Here is a 22,724-nt window from a genome sequence, read left to right on the forward strand (position 1 = left end):
GATGAAAGGTTGTTTTCTTTTTTTTCCTTTTCATACTTTTTTTATGGCTCTCTATGCAGTCCCTGACTTTGTGATATCAGAGGCTAACTTTAAAACTCATATCATAAGGGTAAATGGTTGCCCAGGAGCAACAGAAACCAAAAGAAATCAGATCCACGAGCATCAAGATAGTTTTTGCTAGATGACAAATATTTGTTGCTAAACTTTGACCAGTGGCAGCATGTTTTCACTGCTCAGCCTTTTATGTCTGCTACACACCTCCCTTATTTATCACAGTTGCCACAACTTACTGAGACAATGCTTTGTGTTTCTGAACAGTGGAAAAAAAAATTAGGTGTGGGAAACTGTACTACTGTAGAATTGATACAAATGCCTGACGTTAGTTTCCTCATCCAGTCACACTCATTTAAATCAGGAAAGTTGGATTGCTGCATCCTATGACTCTTGCCAAAGTTCCAAAAACTCCGTCCTTTGTCTTTCCTTGCAAAATACCTATTCTCAAAATGTTTTTTGCAATATTCAAGATGCTCGTATAGCTCCTGGCAGTGATAACGTGTTATCATGTCTAATACTGTATATACAGAACTCAGCTATTCATTACAAGCAGACTAAGTACTTTAGACTTCAAACATACTGTATGTCCCTGTAGTTTTGCTTATAATATGAACATTATTCAAGTTTCTTATGTTAATCTTTGGAATTGCTGGTTTAAAAATAAATATTTTAGTTACTACAACTAAAGCCGTTCTTCTTCACAGTAAGCATATTGCACAGCCTTTGGAGTTTTTTTAATCTGGTCAAAGTCCACGAAAAAATTCCTGTAAACAGGGCTGTATTTATTTTGGATGAAAAGCAATATCCAATATTGAGTGAAATCCTAAACTCCTATAGGATTTGGTTCATTCATATATACAATATATAAACAGTAACCATTGTTTTACATCATCTCATGCACTGGACTGCTGTTTTAACATTAGAATAAAGCACCATACCAGAGCTAGAATTTCCTACATGAATGAAAATGTTTAGTAAAACCTTATATTTTATAAACATTTTTAAGAGAGAATAAAAAATGCTAAGTAAAAGTAAGTGAATATATAGTGTATAAATGTCTTTTAAATTAATAAATTGAATAAACAGAAAAATCACCTAATTCAAGCAAATTGTGAGTGGTTAATCCTGCTGCCATGGGCTTAAATCCCAGCCTGCACATCATCTGTGTGAAGTCTGCGCGTTCTTCTTGTGTCTTCTTAGACTTTTGATTCTCTTACAAATTCAAATTGTATAGATTATGTAAGCTGTTATTAAGTGTGTGAGTGTTGTTTTTCTTGTGAGTGTAATGAATTGACAACCCACCTAAAGCTAAACTAAATCATGCAGGTTCAGGAAATGGATGTGTTAGTGGAGCAAGTAAACTGAAGTAGTGCATGCTAGCTTACTTGGCCAGATTTGAGTCTGGGATCTTCCTGCATGCACTGCCGTCATGTCACAGGCTTCTTCTTGCTTTGCATCCCTCGCTGCAAGAATATTCTTTGACTCCTTGTGATCCTATACACGTTAAATCAGCAAATGACTTCACGCAACTACAAAGGAACAGTGCCAAACTGAAAATAGTAAAAACAACATATTGTTTGTTTATTTTTATAATGGTCGCTAAATGATTTTGGTGTTTAGAAGCTTGATGCCGAAATTAAAAAGCATTACTCTAGATCTTCAGTTTCGGTTTCAGTGGGAAGTACAAAGAAGCAGCTGATCAACTCAAATACTATTTGAAAAAGCAAAATAAGATTTTTCAATTTTTAAAATAAGGAAGCTGCATTTACAGAGTTTCAATTAAATTGTGCCCATGTTGTAACTACATGTGATTCTTCTTCCTCCATTTTTCTGAATATCAGCATAAAAGTTTAAAGTGAGGAATCAACTGATGTCCACAAGAAACCTTTCTGTTTCATTCTTCTGCATGATTAAGGACTTTTTTGAGTTTGTGGGAGGCATTTGTACAGCTTGTAATAGAACAATAAAATGTCCAATTGAAGACTGCTTAGTGAATCAGACCTGTTATGCTCAAAACATTTAGGAATAAAAAACAAACATTGTAATTAGTTGTGCTTTTTAACCAATTTTTCATTTTGAAAGTCTGAATTAGCCTAAGCCGTCCGAAAATAAAGAGAGTTCATAAAAATGCAGTGATTTACTTTATGAGGTAGAAGTGCATAATAAACAAAATAGTTGCATCAGATATTTCAAATATTAAAATGTGTGCTTCAGTTTAAAATGTGTAAAGTCTAATTGTTTTCGATTGTAATGGAAGATTGTCATTGCCAAAGTCAATCAATCAATCAACATTTATTTATATAGCACATATTCATACAAAAAAATGTAGCTCAAAGTGCTTTACAAAATGAATAGAGAAACAGAAGACACAATAAAAAATAAACATAAGTCAACATTAATTAACATAGAATAAGAGTAAGGTCCGATGGCCAGGGTGGACAGAAAAAACAAAAAAAAACTCCAAAGGCTGGAGAAAAAATGAAATCTGTAGGGGTTCCAGACCAAGAGACCGCCCAGTCCCCTCTGGGCAATCTACCTAACATAAATCAAACAGTCCTCTTTGTATTTAGGGTTTTCATGGAAGAACCTGATGATGATGGTCACGTAGACTTCTGGCTTTCAGTCCATCAATGTTGGTGCATCATGATGCTTTGAGTAGGTGGTGGTGGCGCAGGCCGCCACCACAAAGAAACCGGAAAAAGAAACAGAAGAAGTAAAAGAATAACTGAGTACGAAGGGCAGTCACCTCAATAGGACACAATAAGAACAGAGTTATAGAGCCTTCAGGTGGTCACTTAATGCTTTAAAGATTCATAGGATGCCAGTAATCCCATCGGGGTTATCTTGACTCTGCTTTTTTCCTTTGTTTGTGGCACTCACGGGATATCTGCCTAGTAGACTTCTTCCTGTGGCATTATATTCTCCTGTCAGACCTGAACTAGGTTTCTCTCTTTGTCTCTCTTTTAATTCCATACTCCTTTCCTGAATTATGTTTGTGGTATCATTGTCCCTAGTAATCCCCTGACAGACAGGAAGGTTCTCACCCCATTCACCTATCTCCACTTTAAAAAAAATTTCCAATGCAGGCTTGCAGAAAGACACAATATAGGTCTAGGATGAGATGCCAATCCAACACAGGATTTATATACACTCAAGATACAGCAATTTAATGTGACCAATCAACCAGAATACACATTTGTATGTTTGTGACCAGTAGCAGGTCAATAAACTCACATAAACTCTTGACTGTTGCCAGTCTGCTACTATAAACTACATGAATGAGGGAGGGTGTAAAAGGGTATCATATTACAGTTAAAACTACAGTTTGTAATTCAGATGTCAAAATTCTGGTTTTCAGAATTCATCCACATTATTTGCCCTGAGGAGATAAGTTTCGCCATCCTTACTAATTTTTATATAGTAGTTTTTCCTCTACAAATGGGGACTCAGCAATGGAAATGATTTACACTATCACCAACACTTTAATGATGCCTTATTCTGACCCTGCAGTTATAATATGTGGTGATGTGGGAAGGAACAATGACAAATTTCTATTAATTTGTGTCTTTTTTGAATTGAGGAAATAACCAAACTGAACCTGCTGTATTCAAATGTTACAAACTCCTTTAAGTGCAAACTACTGGCACCATTGGGCATATCTGACCACAACCCCATTCATCCTATCCCTAACTAGAAGCCTGATATATGATAGCAACCTGTTACCCTAAGGATAATGAGGAAGTGGATACTGGAGGATGAAATGGCTCTGAATGACCACATCCAAATGACAGACTGGGAATAATAGAAAATGATATGCAAGTCACATGAGGATGATATTGAGGAACTGCATCACAGACTAAATTAACTTTTGCGTTGATACTGTGGTAAACTCAAAGACTGTGTGTTGCTTCTAAAAAACAAGCCCTGGATTACTATGGAGCTAGAAGGTCTCTTGAATGAAAAGCAAAGGTTGTTCAAATATGGTGACAAAGAGGCTCTGAGGGGTGTACAGTCCTAAAGAAAAAGCTGATTGAATCAAAGGCCAAAACAAAGCCAAAATAGAAAACAAACTCACTTAGAATAACATGAAAGATGTCAATATGGTCTGGGCATACTTACTGGACTCAAGCAACCCAGGGCTCAGGTGTTAGAAGGGAATGTGGACAAAACTAACCGCTTCTTCCAATGTACACCATCCCCACTATATCAACAACTCTTAATACTTTTGCTGGAAAGGCGAGTGACAAGTCCACCTCTAACCATTAGTTTGGGCTATTTATAAGTGTAGATCAAGTAAGGAGACAACTGAGGATGGTACACACAGGAAAAGCCGTGGGACCAAATTGAGTCGGTCCAAGAGTTCTTAAGGCTTGTGCTGCTCAACTTTGTGGTGTCCTCTTTCACCTGTTCAATCTATTCAGTCTGTCCCTAAGACTTCAGAAAGTGCCACTGCTGTGTAAAACACCCAGTAAAGTAGGCAGGCACCTCTTCACCTAATGACTACAGACCGGTGGCACTTATGTCTCACATCATGAAGACTTTTGAGAGACTGGTCCTGAACTATATGAGTTATAGACCTCCTTGACCCACTGCAGTTATTTATTCCTCCACAGATTTATTTATGAAAGACCATTATTTGCAATTTTAGTGAGCCAAAACCTAGCCATTCTCTTTTTTTATTATTATTTGACAGTTTGTTTGAGGCATTTTGTGAACATGTATTATTTAGACGTTCATTGTAACTAAACAAAACTGTATCAAATGGTCACAGTTAGTTTAAACTATCAAAATTTATTGTTGAAGCATGAGATATGTAAGTTGAATTACTTCTTGTGTTTTTTTTTAACAAATATATTCTTGTAATTCTTTTAAAAAACTGCAAATCATAATATTGTCTAAAATTCTTTATCTTTGATTTTCTTAGGCAATTGGAAATCATGAGTTTGACAATGGAATAGAGGGCCTGGTTAGCCCTTTTCTTCAGCAAGTGAAGTTTCCAGTGCTCAGTGCTAATATTATAGCAAATGAAACAATAGCTTCAAACATCAGTGGATACTACCTTCCTTACAGAATACTTACTGTTGGCAGTGAAAAAGTAGGAATTGTGGGGTATACAACAAAGGAAACCCCAACACTGTCCCAGTCAGGTAAGGGCCTGCTATATACAGTAACTGATTTGAAATTAATACTTTTGCCTTAATACATCATTGCTTACTTTTAATTACTTAGTAAACCTCTGACTATTAAGTCCAAACAATTGTTTATTCAGTTTGTGAAGATATTACAAGAACTGGTTAAATGTTTTACCAGTTTTAAGTCATACTCATACTAGTGCAGGTTACCATTATCCAAATACTTATAAAGATATGCAGAAAACTAAATATCAGAGTAACTTTCTGAGGCTTTCTTTCCACTGACCCCACCCTCTTATGAAAAAATCAAAGAAACATTGAAATGAAGTTAGAATAACTGGTACTGCATGCTGTAGCTAAAACTGCAACAATATTTAGGCACAAGAGGAACAATACAGGACAGGTACTTCCATCAAAATCTTACATCTATCCATCCATTAGTCCATCAAAATCCTGCAAGTTGGACAAAGAAAATTAATACACATAGAGTTCATTCCCATGACAAATGACAAACACTTAATTTAGAATAATGAGATGGTCAAATTTTATTCACTTTAATGAAACATACTGTGTAGTATATACTGTATTGTGCTGTCTATGTGTTAGTGCTTTGTATTTAATTTTTTTTTTAATTCTTACAGCTGTGTTTTATAATTCAGTGATACAACATTGGGTTTATCTACAAAAATAACATTGAAATATGGATTGAATCTCTCATTGTTTGTTTCTCTCTTTCTTTCTTTCTTTCTTTCTTTCCCTAGGACCAAATTTAATTTTTGAAGATGAAATTAAAGCCATACAGAAGCAAGTGGATAAATTACAGACTTTGGGAGTGAATAAAATCATTGCCTTGGGACACTCAGGATTTGAGACAGATAAGCAAATTGCTCAAAAAGTGAAGAATATAGATGTTGTCATTGGAGGACATACAAACACATTTCTTTACACAGGTAATTTCTCTTAGAGTTCTTAAGCATGTAAGCAAAACTGTCATAGATGTATATTTTACGTAATCCTGCCAAATTTTTGAGCAATCTGATTGAAGTTTTATTAGTAAAGCAAAAAAATAATCATTTAAACAGCCATGTCAAACTTTGGGATTATTGTTATACTGATAGATTTTAAAATGTGAATTGTTATTAGTACTTAAAATATACTGCATAGCCGTAATTAACACTGAGTACAAAAAAATAAGAAACTAGACATTTTCTTTTTTCTGTCTAAAATTGTCATGAAATATTGAAACTTCAAGCAAATGATTTAGGACTTTAGAACATTATAAAAAATTTGACAAGGACAGGCCAACAAATCTCATCAACCATTTCTTCAAAATAACATTGCCGAGTATTGAAGGTCAAAAAAATATTCAGCTCTCTACCACACTTTAGTTCTCTTTGTGAAGTAAAACTTTCTAAAGTTTGTGCAAAACTTACCTTTAACAAGTTTCCAACTATATCAGTGTTTTTGTTGAACTTATTTTAAAGTAATAATCTTGATCTACTGTACTAATTCCCGTCATGTTTATCATCTCTTACACTCATTACTTTGAACTAGAATGCTGTAATTGATCAGAGATGTTATTCACTATTAGAAGGCAAAAGCAACAGAGCAGGAAGCTTTGACATTTCATAGATTTAGGGCCTTGTTAATTTTCCTGCTGGGGCGTCGTCTGCATAGAGATTACACTTTCTCCTTATTACTACATGGATTTCCTCCAGGGACTCGAATTACTTTGCGCACTTCACATGCACTGCGGTGGGCTGGTGCCCTGCCTGGGATTTGTTCCTGTCTTGCGCCCTGTGTTGGCTGGGATTGGCTCCAGCAGACCCCCATGACCCTGTAGTTAGGATATAGCGGGTTGGATAATGAATGGATGGATAAATAAATACATTTATACAACTATATTTTCTTTAGGGGCGGCATGGTGGCACAGTGGTAGCGCTGCTGCCTCACAGTTAGGAGACCTGGTTCGCTTCCCGGGTCCTCCCTGCGTGGAGTTTGCATGTTCCCCCTGTGTCTGCATGGGTTTCCTCCCACAGTCCAAAGACATGCATGTTAGGTACATTGGCAATTCTAAATTGCCCTGCTTGGTGTGTGCCCTGCCCAGGGTTTGTTTCCTATCTTGTGCCCTGTGTTGGCTGGGATTGGCTCCAGCAGACCACCGTGACCCTGTAGTTAGGATATAGCGGGTTGGATAATGGATGGATGGATATTTTCTCTAGGGCATGGTTTTGCAAAGATGAGTTTTAAAGTAACTTTCTTTAAAGTTCAAGAAATGAAACTGAGTGAAAATAAGATCTAACTAGATAATGAAGTGTAAAGATAAGAAAGGCCCTTTTGAAAGGCATTTTTAAAAATGCAATATTCATTTTCATTCTGTTCAATGTATTTTACATAGTGCTGTTTCTAGTCCTGTGCAGATATACTGCAACAGTATAACAGTAACTCAATGAATGCAAAAGTACCATGAAACATATTCATGCATGCATATAAGCTTACAGTATCCATAAAAGTTGATATTATTATAATTAAAGGTTTTATGTTAATATTATTTATATTAATATTATATTATTATATTATATTATTATTGGTTGTAGGTCTTTTATGATAAATTATAGTACGGTAAATTAAAACTACAAGTTTTCTATACATTAAGCAGCACTAGAACAGAGTAATGAAATGTCGCACTTGTAGCATGATTACAGTATGTGCAGCATAGACCAATACTTGAATTCTAGAATGTTTAATGTCAGGGTTTTAAAATTCTTCCTGAAATAGGACAATAACAATTCTATGGTCATGGATTGTTGTTTATACAGTATCAGGACTACTTAAGGTCTGTATTTCATTCTTTAGAAAAATGTAATTGGTGGAGAATTGCAAGAATGCAGTATAGAGGTAATAAAGCACCTAAAGCAATGGTACATTTACACATTTGCAAACTCTGAGTTCAATGATTTATGATTTATAAGGTTAAAACGTTCAGTAGCCACCAAGCAAAGGACTTGACTGGTTGCCCACCTACTGAAAATAACAAAAAATAACGTATTTTCTTCAGTGTTGGTTTCTGGTCAAGGTTATCAGAGTGCAAAGGGAACTGGTGGATTACAATTATCCATAAACCATTTTAAGTTAGGAATAGAGCAAAAAAATACCACGTTTCCAATGGAGATAGAAATTCTCAAAGAGACCAAGATACTGTTTATTATCATCAATTTACTGAAGTCTTTTTTAATTCTGGAAGAGCCTGCACTAAGTTGATAAAAATTAAACTTCAACACCAGATTTTCTCCAGCAGTATTTTGTGTAGCTTTTAGTTTAACTGAGGACACTAAATTGACTATACCATACCATACCATATTTATTTGTTGAGCGCTTATAAACACAGCATTACAACTGATCGAAGCGCTGTACAGTTACAACAAGCAGGACTAAAAGCAAAATATTAAAAATAAACATTAAGAGAGAATTAAAACAGAGATACTAAAAACAGGTCAAGGGACCAAATAAAATAGAGAAAATAGCAAAAGGCAAGTGGAAAATGAAACAGGTTAAGAATTAAAAGCCAATGTGAAGAAGTGCGTTTTAGGCGAGATTTGAATGTGGCGACTGAAGCGGCTTGCCTAACCACTAAGGGCAGGGAGTTCCAGAGCCTGGGTGCACAGACGGAGAAAGCCCTTTCACCACGAGCTTTAAAACGTGCCTTGGGAACGGTTAGGAGCAGCTGATCTGTGGACTATGTGCAAACATGGACTGGAAAGAATTGACAGTAATAAACATATATTTAAATAAACAGAAAAAAATAGTTTATACCTGGCAAGGAGGTACAAAAGGAATTTATAAGGAAACACAGAAGGGTCCATGATAATAAAATCATGAAACGGCATCTCTTAGAGAAATACTCTACTACTTCTGCTAGCACCCATTATAGGGTGGCCAAACATAAACAAATGCCATGAGCAACATATTAGGTAATGGCCACCGTTAGATAAATTAATTCTCTCTAAATTTCGTTAAGTACCTTGAAAGTGACTACTGTAGGGTTATTAGGATGTTAGGAAGGTTTTAAAGAATAGTGAGGAAGTATTTCCCCAAACCATAAGATGGCAACACAAGGGGAGTTATGTGTCTACAAGTAAAAAGTTGGATATGTAAGGTTCCCCATTGGCAGATTATTCACAAGAGGTCAGTCTGGCAGGGAGCTGGAATAGCCAGTTATTCCAAGATAGAGTGTGTATAGGAAAGTTTTGGAGGCGAGTTGGAGGTTCTGGGAGCTTGTGCACTGTATTTATTGGATTATTTTTTTTATTTTGTGTTCTCACACTTATATCTCCTCACCTATTTGTTATTTTGTTTTTAATCAATGTCTTAGCAACTGTGAGGAATGCTTACTATGTTACTTTCAAAAAAGCAGTTAAGTTCCTCTTTGTCTCATTAGAATACTAAAGAGTGACCAGGTTCAAAAGGATTTTTTACAATTTCATAGTAATTATCCTTTTTCATAACAACAACACAATTTATTTCTAATAGTACATTTTAATACTTTTACTTTTACTTTTAAATTACTCAAAGTTATTGTCTGCTTTTTCATTTTTTCATTTTTATTACTATTTAATTTAATATTGTTTCTTTGTATCAGTATACTGCTGCTGGATTATATGAATTTCCCCTTGGGATTAATAAAGTATCTATCTATCTATCTATCTATCTATCTATCTATCTATCTATCTATCTATCTATCTATCTATCTATCTATCTATCTAATATGAAGGATGTAGTTCACAGTGCTTTACAACATGTCAAACAAATAACATAGAAAAGATAAATAAATAATGCAAACTTACACAAGAAACATATATAATTAAGAGAAGTAGAGTCCTTAAATATAGAATAATTTTTTAAGTTTCTAAATGACAGTCCAATGATGAGGTCAAATGGCCAGGGTGGACAGAAACAATCCCAAATGAATAAGTAATTCACAAATAAAGTGTTCCTCTATCTGAGGCATCCATTACTTCACTAAGTTACTGACTGATGGAAACAAGGGAATTCAAGAGATTACTGTCATAGACAACCTTTTAGAGTTAACATTTCAAGGCTGAGTTAGCATGTAGTTGCATTGGGTAGATACTGACAATTGGTTAACCACAAAATGAGCACCTAAGGAAGCTGAAGAATACATACATTTTCAGCTGATAAAAACTACTTCACATTTTCTGTTTTGAGAACAATTGGTTTGTTTTGCAATTTGATAACTGTACAGGCATCAGCTATTCAGGCCAGTTACATAAATTTTGTTTCAACTGTTGTGCAATGTATTGAGTGCTAACTGCTAACATTTCTTTTTGTCCTAAGCTGGCGTGGTGTAAGTCAGTGTGCCCTACAATGGTCTGGTCCTGCCTTGTACAGTACCTGAAGCTGTTAGCATATGCTCTAGGTCCCTGGATTCAGTGAATTCAGAAAATGGATGCTTAATAGCTGATGTTTAATTTTTGGCATTTTTTGGTATTCAGGGATTGAGCATATTTTTCAGATTTGTATACTACAACATTTCTTACTGATGATCAGATAGTCTAAGGTACTAGAGCTTCATTTGAATATGAAAAGTGTATTCTTGCATGGTATCCATTGTGAGTTACAAGCAACATTTGAAGCCTCATTTCCACTCTTTCACTGCATTAGTCAGTCAAATTCAGTTAAATCAAAGCCAAATTTATTTTTACATCGATTTTGTTATTATTGTATTTGATATTTTCTCTTTTAAATATATTATTTAAGAAAGGACTAAATATTAGAGACACTTGGCGATTCTAAATTGTCCCTAGTGTGAGCTTGGTGTGTGTGTGTGTGTGCCTTGTGGTGCTGTGTTGGCTGGGACTGGCTCCAGCAGACTCCCTTGACCTTGTAGTTAGGATATAGCGGGTTGGATAATGGATGGATGGATGCATGGATGGATGGACAGTTGTTTACTTGACTAAGCATTTGTTCTGTCTAGACAGGATGCATAGTTCACTGTAACAGCTTAACATTACAGACAAATGATAACTTTTGAAAACTTCTCTTTTTCATTTTTAGCTCATCTAACATTGCCTCTTTTACTTGGTAAAAGGAAATGGTTAGGGTTAGTTTTTGCTGAGATATTTAACCATATTAAATAAGAATTTTAGCAATGTTAAAAAAAATCAATCTTGAGTGTAAAAACCTTGCGTAAAACATCAATATGTATTCTGTATACTCTTGATTTGCCAAAGTAAAATATGAAGTGCTATGACTTTCATACCTCCTAAAACTGTCTACTACGACTCTCTAATGGAAAATTAAGCTCATGAAATAAAGGAATAGATACAGAATGACTCACATTGGTTTTGTAACTAGGCAGATCTCCAAAAACATAACAAAACAAAAGACATGGAATGGCCTATAAAATATAACAATTATGTAACGTCTTGTGAGTTACTTGTGAGTTACTTAATCTCAAGTCTATTTTAGAGTAACATTGTAAATTTTATTGTGTAATTAGTATTTTTAATTTGTCTGAGACTCTGCCCATTTACAGCACTTGGTATTACAGTACATGAGACTAATAAATTTACTTTTCATGATTCACAGAGTGCAATATTCTTTTTTACCTGTTTAGCACTATGAAATCCATTCCTGAGTTAAGTAAAAGTATTAAATATAATAAAGTATTGTTTGCCACAGTGAAACCTGTCTGGATCAAGACATTTGTGAATGATTGTGAGGACTGGTATCACTGCCCCACAGAGTGAAGAAAAGACAAAATCTACAGATGTACAGTGGAGTTTATTTTTACTGGCTGCATAACATCCCAGTATGACCACAAAACACTACAAAGAATCATGAAATCAGCAAAAAAAACTCAACTCTTTTTTCAGGACATATTGTATGAGATACACCTTGCCTTGATAAGGCAAACACCTCTAATATTTTTAAAGAACTCAGTCTCCTGCTCAGTTACTTTTTTGCCCCATCCTTTCCAGCAAGCAATGAAGTGGGGGTTTCATTATACTTAATATGAACTTGAAATATGATGTACAACCAAACTGCCATTCAATTTTTTTTCTCCTCACATGGATGTTCTGTAGAAATACAATATGTGCATTCAATATTCAACTCAAAAATTTGTGATTTTGGTGGCCTTCCCATGATAAAGATTATAGCACGCATATAGCTGAGATGTATTTCTCTACTACTTGAATGGATAAGCCTGATTTTGTCTTTTCACATTTATTTCAGTAAAGCCACTCAACTATACTAGCTGCTTTTTTTCTTTGCAATGATGGCTTGCCAAGTTCGGGTTGAAATTCTCTTGTAGATGGACATACCTCTGTCCCATAAAATACCATACAGTGAGTCTCAGGAAATTTCCAAAGAGAAGACTTCTTTGGTCAGAGGTGGACTCAGCACTGGCCTTATCAGATAAAGTGGTAGAAGTAGAATATGTACAGGGAGTTGTTTATGGAGTAGATATGGCGTGTGTATGAGTTTTGACCATCAGAAGAAGGTGGTGATTAGAGGAAAAATCTATGTAAAAAATGGTTCAGAGCAACTTCCAGCCATCCTCTGTCCAGATAATCAATTTGATAAAATGATATCCCTACAGCTCCTCCATTTTATGGCTCTCCATTGTAACAAAATAAGTACCAATTATCCACGAACCCCAATCCTCAAAATATTAAAATTAGCTCATAAGCTATACCAGACCTCATGAAACTTATTCTATGGGGCTGACCTCAGATATGTTCTGCATTCTATGTAATATGCTTTAGGAATGCCCCAACTTTGCTGCCTTTTGGTCATAAGACTACCTTGGTGTCTTTTATCTTCTCTTTGGAAATACCCTTCTTATCTCAGATCTTTTTCTGTTACTAGACCTTTACTCTCCCACACCCAACTATATGCAACAAAGTCTTTTATCCTTTTGAACAGTAAATGCCAAATCAGCTCTGGCCTCTTCCTCAAAATCACAAGATTCTGTTCCTGTCAACACTTTTCCTAGTCAAGGTATCTTTTCCTAGTCTGACCTGATTACCTCTCTTTTCAGCTATGTTTAATTGGACATCAGGGACTAATGTTATTCAGTGGTTTGATTTGATGGATATAACACAGTGCCAAATATCCGGTCAACTTCATGCTGATAACTGATCCCTGTGTCTGCCTCTTTTCTCCTCAGTCAGATGCGTCATACATTAAACTCACATATTGAAGGTTTTATTTATCTTTTCTACATTATTTAATGGATACTGTTTTATTAAGGTCATTATTATTATATAGCTATAGTTGACTAGCTCTCAATAAATACTTCATCACAAAAAATAAAATATTATCTCAAGGTGCTTGCTTTGTCTTCCTTCCCTTTCTGCACTTGAACTCCAGATTGCTTGAGTCTGTGAATTACTTGCCCTTTCCATTTCAAACATCTTTTTGCTCTGTAAGCTTCCTTCCCTTCACTCAGCTTCTTCTGCACTCCCTGTATGTCTTTTGGAGTCTCTTTATTACCAGATATACTTTTTTATGCAGAAACAGCACAAAAGGGAACAATAGCAGTTTGATCAACAAGTGATAAAAACATTGCAAAATACTTCAGCATCAGACTTTGACGAGATTTCATGGATGATACAAGTTATGTTGTTGCCACACCACATTGGAAAGGTGTCATTTTGTAACAATCAATGTTAAAGAATAAGTTTGGTATTTTTCAAGTCCAAGTTATGTTTTCACAATCATGGCATATATTATTTTGCCATGAGAAGTTGTATTCTAGAGAGAAGCATTTTTTTATAAAAATCTTTCAAATTACAGTGCCTCTGTTTGCATTATAAAATGCAGTTTTAAAAGGCACAAACATAAAACAAAAGCCTTAAAATGTATCATGTATGTTTATTTTTCAAGCCAAGAATGTTCTTAGCATTAATCAGCTCCTTGAGTTTGCAAAAATACTATTAAAACAGCACATTCATGTTGTTTCATAGACAAAAATATATTTTGTAAGATTCTGCCATTTTGAAAGGAGTCTAGAAGTCCTGTTCTCATCATTACCTGTCTTCCTCCACAGCAGCCTTTCGTTCTTAAGGACATGCTTTCCTGAATCTCTTGAAGGCTGCAGTTGTTATGTTGAATGTTTCCAGCAGTTAGGGCTACTTTGTTCTTCAAGGTCATGGTTATTACCATGTGTACATAGTACAATTAATGTATTACTTGCAGGTCTCCTAACAATAATGAAATTAATGCAATACTAACAAAGGACAGCATTCATTATATGCACTAGAGAAAGCTGGCAGCTCTTGCTGCGGTTAATGATATGTTGTGTCTGCAGTCTTATACTTTTGAGCTGGGCAGGATGTTATGCTGCCGATAAGGATGAATTTCAGTGCACACTCATGAAAGCTAGTGAGAATAGAAACTTCATCAGACATCTGAAAAAGTAAAGGTGAAGCTAAGCTTTCTTAACAATAACCATAATGTATTGTGCTGTCATTGTACACTAACAATATGAATTTGAGGATACATTTAGCCTTTCCACTGCACAATATTGCTCTAAACTGACATACTATTTTTACTCTTTTTGTAGATTAATTAAATGTTTAGATGCCCCTCATGTATTATAATGTTACGATGGTAGCATCACTACAGTGCTGTCCTGTTATTTGTTTTTCTTGTGGCCGCTGGTATTTTGTCACAGCATGTACAGAGTTAGGCCTGTACCAGTAGGGGGTTATCCACCATGACATGCCCTCAATTTTTTTGTTCATTCATTTATTTATTTTTGACTTTAACATTTAAACAATGAATCAGAGTATTCTGCATTGGTAAAAATGTAATCTAAGAATTAGGAGTTAAAATGTTGATCTAAAGATGAGTAAGATTATGAAGAATAAATGATCACTGTAACATTAAACAACCCTTAGGTGTCTCCAAGACTACCTAAATGGACCAGTCAGGACCAACAAAGATGTGCCTTCACAAGTTTCCCAAAGCTCTGAAAACTGATTTTATTGGATAATGTTCTTCTGAGCAAAGATTGAACAGTTTCTGATTATTGACGGTTGCTGTGGTTTTGGTATAGCTGTCTTGCAAAAAAGTTACTGTCCCATTTTAGACCTAATTAGTCTAAAGATAGATATTATTTTAAAGCCAAATGTAACTTCTGCAATTTGAGCTCATTTTGGTGTCAAGCCAAACAAGAAAGGAGAGTGTCAAAACTTAAAAGACGTATTTGCTAGCATTGTTTCTAAAAGACAGTGGTCAAGTTCTAGAATACAAGCAATTTACAATAACCTAAAACATAATCACCATAATGCTTTCCTTTGTTGATATCCTATTTGTTTGTCACAATATAAATTGTTAAAATAAAAAAAAATCACCATTGTTAAAAAAAAAAATCTTATACGGTTACATATTCTATTGGCTACTGTTGATAGTGGCACTATTTGCACTGTGTCAATAGAAAAATCACACTGTTTTCAAAATGAAAATGCATTTAAACTGTTTATTTCAATGAGGAAAAATATTTATGCAAATGTTCACCAGTGCAGGAAGTACAAACTGCTTATTAAATAAATCTTACTTAAAAGATAATGACTGTTGGACCAAAAATACATTTGAATCGATTCCTTTCTAACTTTAGAATCTTAAACCTGTATACTGATATCTATCTATCTGATGATAGCAGCTAGGATTTTGAATGTAGTGTGCAATTACTGACTTGATACCCAGTCAACCTGGAAAGGTTGCTTGCTCACTAGTCCACACAGAGTATCACAAAAGCATTACCTTCAACCTCAGTCTTCCTGTTTCTCCCTCTCTATAACCCAGCCTCTCTTCCACTCACCATTTTGCTGAGGCCACTTCCAGTTAAGCCTTAAAATGACTTCCCAGAATCAGAAAAGCCTTTCGTTTTCTCCAGGAACACCAGGCTAGAAGTTCCTCTAGTAGCTCCTGGTGCCTAACAGCCACCAAAACATATGTTGGCCTTGAAGGTCCATGTCTCCTTGTTATCTCCACACTTATGTGCACATTTTAGTGGACAGGAAATGTTGACATCTCTGGTATGTCCTATACTGGCCTTTTCTGTTCCCTGGAGGAGGTTCAGTCCAACCTTGCAACTGCTGTTTTCCTAATGGAATATTATGTGCTGCTTCTCTCTCTCTCTCTCTCTCTCTTTCTCCCATGCTGGCATTCCTGCTTGTTTCAGTCCTGGAGAAAACAGCCCCTTTAATGTCAAGAAAACAAATATCTTTGTCCCATGATGAATCAGCATCCTCTCTAGACTGATACCACATACAGTACGTGATTTTATGTTGTGGGGTATGACAGACTTGCCAGTCGTAGTCAATATATTGTTTCTGTTCCATGTTAAATTACACGAATGAAAATCACAACCCATGTCACATTTACCAACTGAGTGCCGCTCTTCCAGTGCAGTTATGCTTGACCCTTTTTCTGATGGCCAATAATAGCATGTTGCCTGACAGAGCTGGCACTGTATTGGCACTGCAGGATGTTTAACAGCTGCAGTGAGTTCAGCAGCAATCTTATTTTTTCCATTCTGTTATGGTATGTAGAAGATGAAGCATCAGATAGACAAGCTTCTTTTCTGTTTGTGAGGTCAGCAGCACCCATACTACCTGACAGACCTGGAGCTGTATGAAGCATTAACTGCTGTGGTGAGTTCAGCTGCAGTCCTGGCCCTTTTTTTCTTTTTTTCATTCTGCTTTAGTATGTAAAATGCGAGACATCAGACAGATGAGCTTCTCTTCTTGACTAAAGACAAAATCAAACCTGTCGTAATTCATCGCAGTGAGATGCAGACTAGTTGTAGTGCCATTAGGTATGTCTCATTAGGCGATTGGCTTCATGGGAGTGCACTGCCACATGTAAATGAAGGCTATGACTATAAATCACTGGAAAGTGGACTCCTGCCTCTGCAAGCATAAAACTGGATTTGGTAGTCTCTGAAATTGGATGGACAGGTGCTGTTGACTGTATCTGAATCACAAATACATTTACAAAAATAATTCAATGTCTGCATTTCTATATCACAAACAAGTCTGTCTGTGATTTTTTTTCATGTTTCACAATACTGCATAGTGATGTCTTTAAAGTGTTCTGATGGGTAAACCCCAGTGACCAAACTCTGCAAAAAAAGACACCTCAAACATTAGTGTAGTGCAGCTGCAACTCACTTGCAATATTTTGTATTTCTAGACACTAAAAGCAGGTGTGCATGTGACAGGGCCTTGCAGGACAAAATCTTATTTATATCCACAAAATGTTATGTGCTGGTATTTAAACATTTCTAATAGGCTAACTTCTGTGTAAGTTTTATTTACCTTGATTTTTAGACATGATTTATTTGCAGAATAATTTGAATTTTCATTGAGGTAAGCAAGTATGAAAATAGTAAGGATCTAAAGTAAGTTATAAAGCTTTTACTTTATTTTTTTATTGCTTTATTTTACAAATATGTTAACAGTGCAAAAAGGCCTATCATTGATTGCTATTATTATTTCCGATTCTTATATTTCAAAGGCCTTCCTCCTTCCAATGATGTCCCTGTGGGATCATATCCTTACATGGTCACCTCAGATGATGGGCGGGAAGTTCCTGTAGTGCAGGCCTATGCCTTTGGAAAGTACCTTGGATTTCTTCGAGTAAATTTTGATGAGCAGGGCAATGTAAGACAAGCTACTGGAAATCCAATTCTTCTAAACAGCAGCATATCTGAAGGTATTAACAGTTACTTCTTGCATCTATTTTTTTTTTTCATATTCAAATGTATTGGTGTTGAAATTTAAAAGTATACAACTTTCAAAAATTGTGTGAAATTAATTTTTAAGAGTGTAATCTAATTGTATCTAATAAAGAGTGCAGGTTTATGTGTTTTTACTTCTTGCATTCTCATACAGTATGTCTGAAATTTACCTAATCAGACTTGGCTGAAGTACACAGATCAGCTATAAAAATTTGATAACAACTGTGCGCTCAGGCTGCAGGCGGCCGCATGCTCGAATGGCCCAGGGTGATGATGAGGAAATTAAAGAGCCAGCATTGATGTGGAGACATGTGCAGTTTGACCGATTTCCTCATTAACTATCTGGGGTGACTAATTAGGCACCTACGCCCGCTAGGATATAATGAAGCTTGAGTTGAGAAAGAGCAGGAGAGATTGGAAAGATACATAAATAGAAAGAGAAAATGAGAGAACTGGAGGCTGAAGAAAGGAATGGTGGGATGGTGACTGAGACAGTGCAGTAATATGAAGGCAGTCAGTCAGTGATGGCCCTGGAGGGGAGTGAGCAGATGACTCTCAAGTGTCCAAGGAACAAGAGTGACCAACCGCTGTTAATGGGTTCCTGCTGAAGGCAAAGAAAGAGATGTGGGTGGAAAATGAAGCAGGACTTGCCACATCCCCGCTGAAGGCTGAGGAATGGCAGTGAGGGACACAAGCCGGTTATAAGGATGGCTGTGCCTGTTGGAAGACGTCTCCTCATGTTAAGTAGATGTTTTGCAAGCGAGCATGAGAGGCTCTTGATTATTTTACAGAATTGATCCTATGTCTTTAATCTCTGATTTTAACTGTTTAGATTATTTATTAGTATTTAACCTCCACTTTTAATCACTGTTTTATTGGATAATTTATTGAAGAAATGATTGCGCTGCACTTTGGTTTGGAAACTGTTGCTGAAAATAAGAAGCAATGTGCCCTTATGAACCTACACATGTTTTTATGATGCCTCACTCATCCTTGTTCATGGCTATCGACGACCTGGGTGCAAGAAAGTATGCCATCTGCTGGCACTCGGGCTATCACTGTACCATTAACACTGTACAATTTATACTATGTGTATATTTCTGGCTTATGGACATATGTCATAGTCTGCACTTGAAAACTTGTCTTCTAGGATGGGTCAGTTAAACACATGTTGAAAAAGAGTTGCTTGAAATTTGCATGATAATTTATTTGGATAAACTCAAGTGGGCCTGATGGGTCATAGAGCTTGTCACACAATTGGGAATAGCAGCATGAGTCCATAATTTATACAAGGAGCCCATACTGATGAGTAAAGAGTCCAGAATGCTCCATTTATTTTAACTGTGCCTTAGAAGTAATTACTAGTTGGGAGCTGAAATGAGAGAGATGTTTTGGGAAATTGGCAAAAGTAGAGTTCCCCAGACAGCTAACTAATAATAAGGAGTGATGCTTATGGGTGATGCAGCCTGGGAGGTGCCAACAGTGCCTAATCCTGCAATGCCAAAGTGGGAGAGGAGTTTTTGATGCCTAGAGTCATCAGGAGACTTTGAAAGGGCGTTCTTAACACTCAGAGTGAATTTTTGGATTGCACCAGAATACCCTTTAGTGTAGACCAGTGGTCTTAAACTCCAGTCCTGGAGGGCCACAGTGGCTGCCGGTTTTCATTCTAACCCTTTTCTTAATTGGTGACCAGTTTTTTGCAGATAATGAATTCCATTTCCTTTCATTGTAATGGACTTGTTTTTCAGGATTTGTTCCTCTGAATTGCTTCATTTCTTTCCTTAAATGGCACCCGAACAGAAATGAAATGTGAAGTGAGTGAGCCAACAGAAGACCAACTAAGCCAGGGCCTCAAACTCCAACCAAATCACTCCAACCAGTTTCTTAACTAGGCAGTGATTCTTGTTGTTAATTAAACCCTTTCTTTAATTCCAATTGTTGCTGCTCTCATTGTGCAGTACCATACATTTTTGAAATTGTTGATTTTCTGTTTTCTAAGAGTGCAGTGTTTTGGGGACCTGATCACATTAGCATTCCCAAGACCTTCATCTTTCTGTATTTTCAGATATTGTATGACAGACATGTTTTGGCTCATTTTGTATCTCATTATTGTTTGGCCGCTAATTAAGGAAAAAGAAACAATAAAGGGGTCTGAGTCTTTAAGAGCAAATCAATTAAAATTAATTCAAAAGAAGTTAATTAGCAGCAAAAACAGGTCACTAATTAAGAAAAGGGTTAGAATGAAATCCTGCAACCACTGTGGCCCTCCAGGACTGGAGTTTGAGACCACTGGTGTTGACTAAAGTATGTGTCCGGGCAGATGTCCATTGAACTTAGAGGCGCTTATGTATACATAATAACCTTACCATACTTTGACATACCTAATGTTGAAGACATTTTTTATCAACTAATTCTGTTCCTTTTTATATGGTCCAGGCTTTAGTTGTCTTTAGATTTAAAAAAGTAAAGTAGCCTCAAGTTGTAACTGTGCCATTAAATAATTTTCATATTAAAACATCATATTACTATTAGAATAAAAATTTGGATATGTTGCTACTGCTGCTTTACTGTTGTTACTACTAATAATAATTACAACACTACAGTATAAATACAGTAGTAGTAGCAGTATCCAATGCACACAGTAATTCTGCTTTCAAATGAAATGACTTTGTCACCAAATGCATTTTCACTAATTCTCCAACTTCCCGTGTAGGTAGAAGGGTGAAATTTGGCAGGCTCATTCCTTATAGCTTACTTACAAAAGTTAATCAGGTTTCATTTCAAAATTCTACACATAACAGTCATAACGGTTGACAACGTCCGCCGTTAAACGTTCTAATTTATGGCCCCATCTTCACGAAATTTGGTAGGCGGCTTCCCTGCGCTAACCGAAACCAATATACGTACTTATTTCGGTGGTATGACGCCACTGTCAGCCTCCATATTGAACTTTCCAACGAAAACAACATGTCATGGTTGAGGGAGTAAGCTATCCTGACACCAAGAAATGACATGACTACGACTATAAACCACATTTTGCTTCAAGAACTACCTTCACAACCGAAAACATATCAGTCTGTGGATTCAGTTGTAGAAGTGGAAGACACAGTGCACTATCCGGTAGAGTTTCTCCACATTCTGAATCCTCCAGGCACTCCTGAGCATAATCTAATTCTGAAGGTTGGGGCACCAATAATATTACTGAGAAACTTACAGATACCAAAACTTCGTAACAGCATGAGACTTCAGGTCATGTGTCTGCAAAAGAACTTAATTGAGGCAACTATTTTTACTGGCAGTGGCTCAGGGGAGAGAGTTTTTATTCCTCGCATCCCAGTTATACCCTCTGATCTCCCATTACAATTCAAATGCCTCCAATTTCCAGTAAGGTTCTGCTTCGCAATGACAATTAATAAGTCTCATGGACAGACCCTACAAAAGGTTGGCATTGATTTGAGGCAGGATTCACATGGCCAACTGTATGTTGCATGCTCAAGAGTAAGCTCAGCACACAGCTTGGTCATATATACAACAACAAGAAGGCCGAACTGACAATGTGGTATGCAAAGAGATCCTTAACAAATAATTATTGGTATATTTTCCCTCAATTTAAAAAGGTTTACTTTTCTTCTTAATAAAAATTTTAATGCAGTACTTCGCCACTGCAAAGCGCGGGTATTTTGCTAGTCCTAAATATAGCTTAAGCAGCTCCAAGGTATTATGTGAGTAAGTTACAAGAACACATTCCCATCTATTGCTGCTACATTTCATTATGCCATTCAATATCATTGGTCATCAATTTATGTAAACATTTACATACTATGAGAAATATTAAATAGCAGCATGTATGCCAAATGGTGATATAGAGATCTGGTGGCCACAATGGAAAGGAAAGTAAAACCTCTTGTATAGTATAAATGACCCTGAATTTTGCCAGCTCTATTGTAGTATTGTAAATCCATGCTTTGCATCCTGTAAAAGTCATTTTTAATGAAATGTGACAGAGTTTCTGTGTTCTCATACCTTTTGTTTGCAATGTGCGCACCCTTTCATCATTTTAAATATATCATCTTACGGAGGGGATTGCCCTTTATGTGGTCAGCAACTTCCTGTTTGTATTCCCACTATTGTTGTAGCTGTCCTATTAATAATAGTGATTATCTGTCATTCTTTCAGTTGTCTGTGTCATATAATGCAACTACCTGAAATCTATTTAACCATTGTAAAATGAAATGAAGACAAGTAACTATTAAAATATCAAAGTCCTGAACATGAAATGATTGATACTCACCATGATAGTTCTAGTATATTGCCCATTCGCAATTACTTTAATCAGTTATTTATCAATTTGAATTTGTCAGGCAGTCATTTCCCAAACTAGTGATGTACATTAAATGTAATATTTGTTTCATCTTTATCTGAAACTGCAATTGCTTAAAATAAATCTGGTCAGGTTACATGCTCACATTATTGACCATTTTATGTAAATTTGCATTTATTAAAAAATTACAAAATTTCATTATATATTATATGCACGGTTATTAAAGCATTGATAATTATATTAATTTCATTACATGTTCTCTAAATAACCATTTGCACAGAAAGTTTGCATGAAGTACAGGAGCATCTGACAGTTTATGTTTAAATGTCAGGTTTACATAAAAAACAACAATGTAACTTATACAAATTTATATACAAAAGAAATTATCATGCAGTTGTCATTATGAGTGGTGGTTGAGTGACATTATGGTAACTATTCTTTT

General features: G+C 35.9%; 1 protein-coding gene across 1 annotated transcript in view; it reads left to right on the forward strand.

Moving 5' to 3' along the window:
• Window positions 1-22,724, forward strand: part of nt5e (5'-nucleotidase, ecto (CD73)) — a 90,066-nt gene that overhangs the window by 40,980 nt on the left and 26,362 nt on the right. The window contains exons 2-4 of the mRNA XM_039748067.1: window positions 4,979-5,201; window positions 5,948-6,136; window positions 17,739-17,936. Coding sequence (XP_039604001.1) covers window positions 4,979-5,201; window positions 5,948-6,136; window positions 17,739-17,936 — 610 coding nt within the window. The remainder of the gene's footprint in view (window positions 1-4,978; window positions 5,202-5,947; window positions 6,137-17,738; window positions 17,937-22,724) is intronic.

This window comes from Polypterus senegalus, chromosome 3 (assembly GCF_016835505.1).
Source record: "Polypterus senegalus isolate Bchr_013 chromosome 3, ASM1683550v1, whole genome shotgun sequence".
In the NCBI taxonomy this organism is placed as follows: Eukaryota; Metazoa; Chordata; class Cladistia; order Polypteriformes; family Polypteridae; genus Polypterus; species Polypterus senegalus.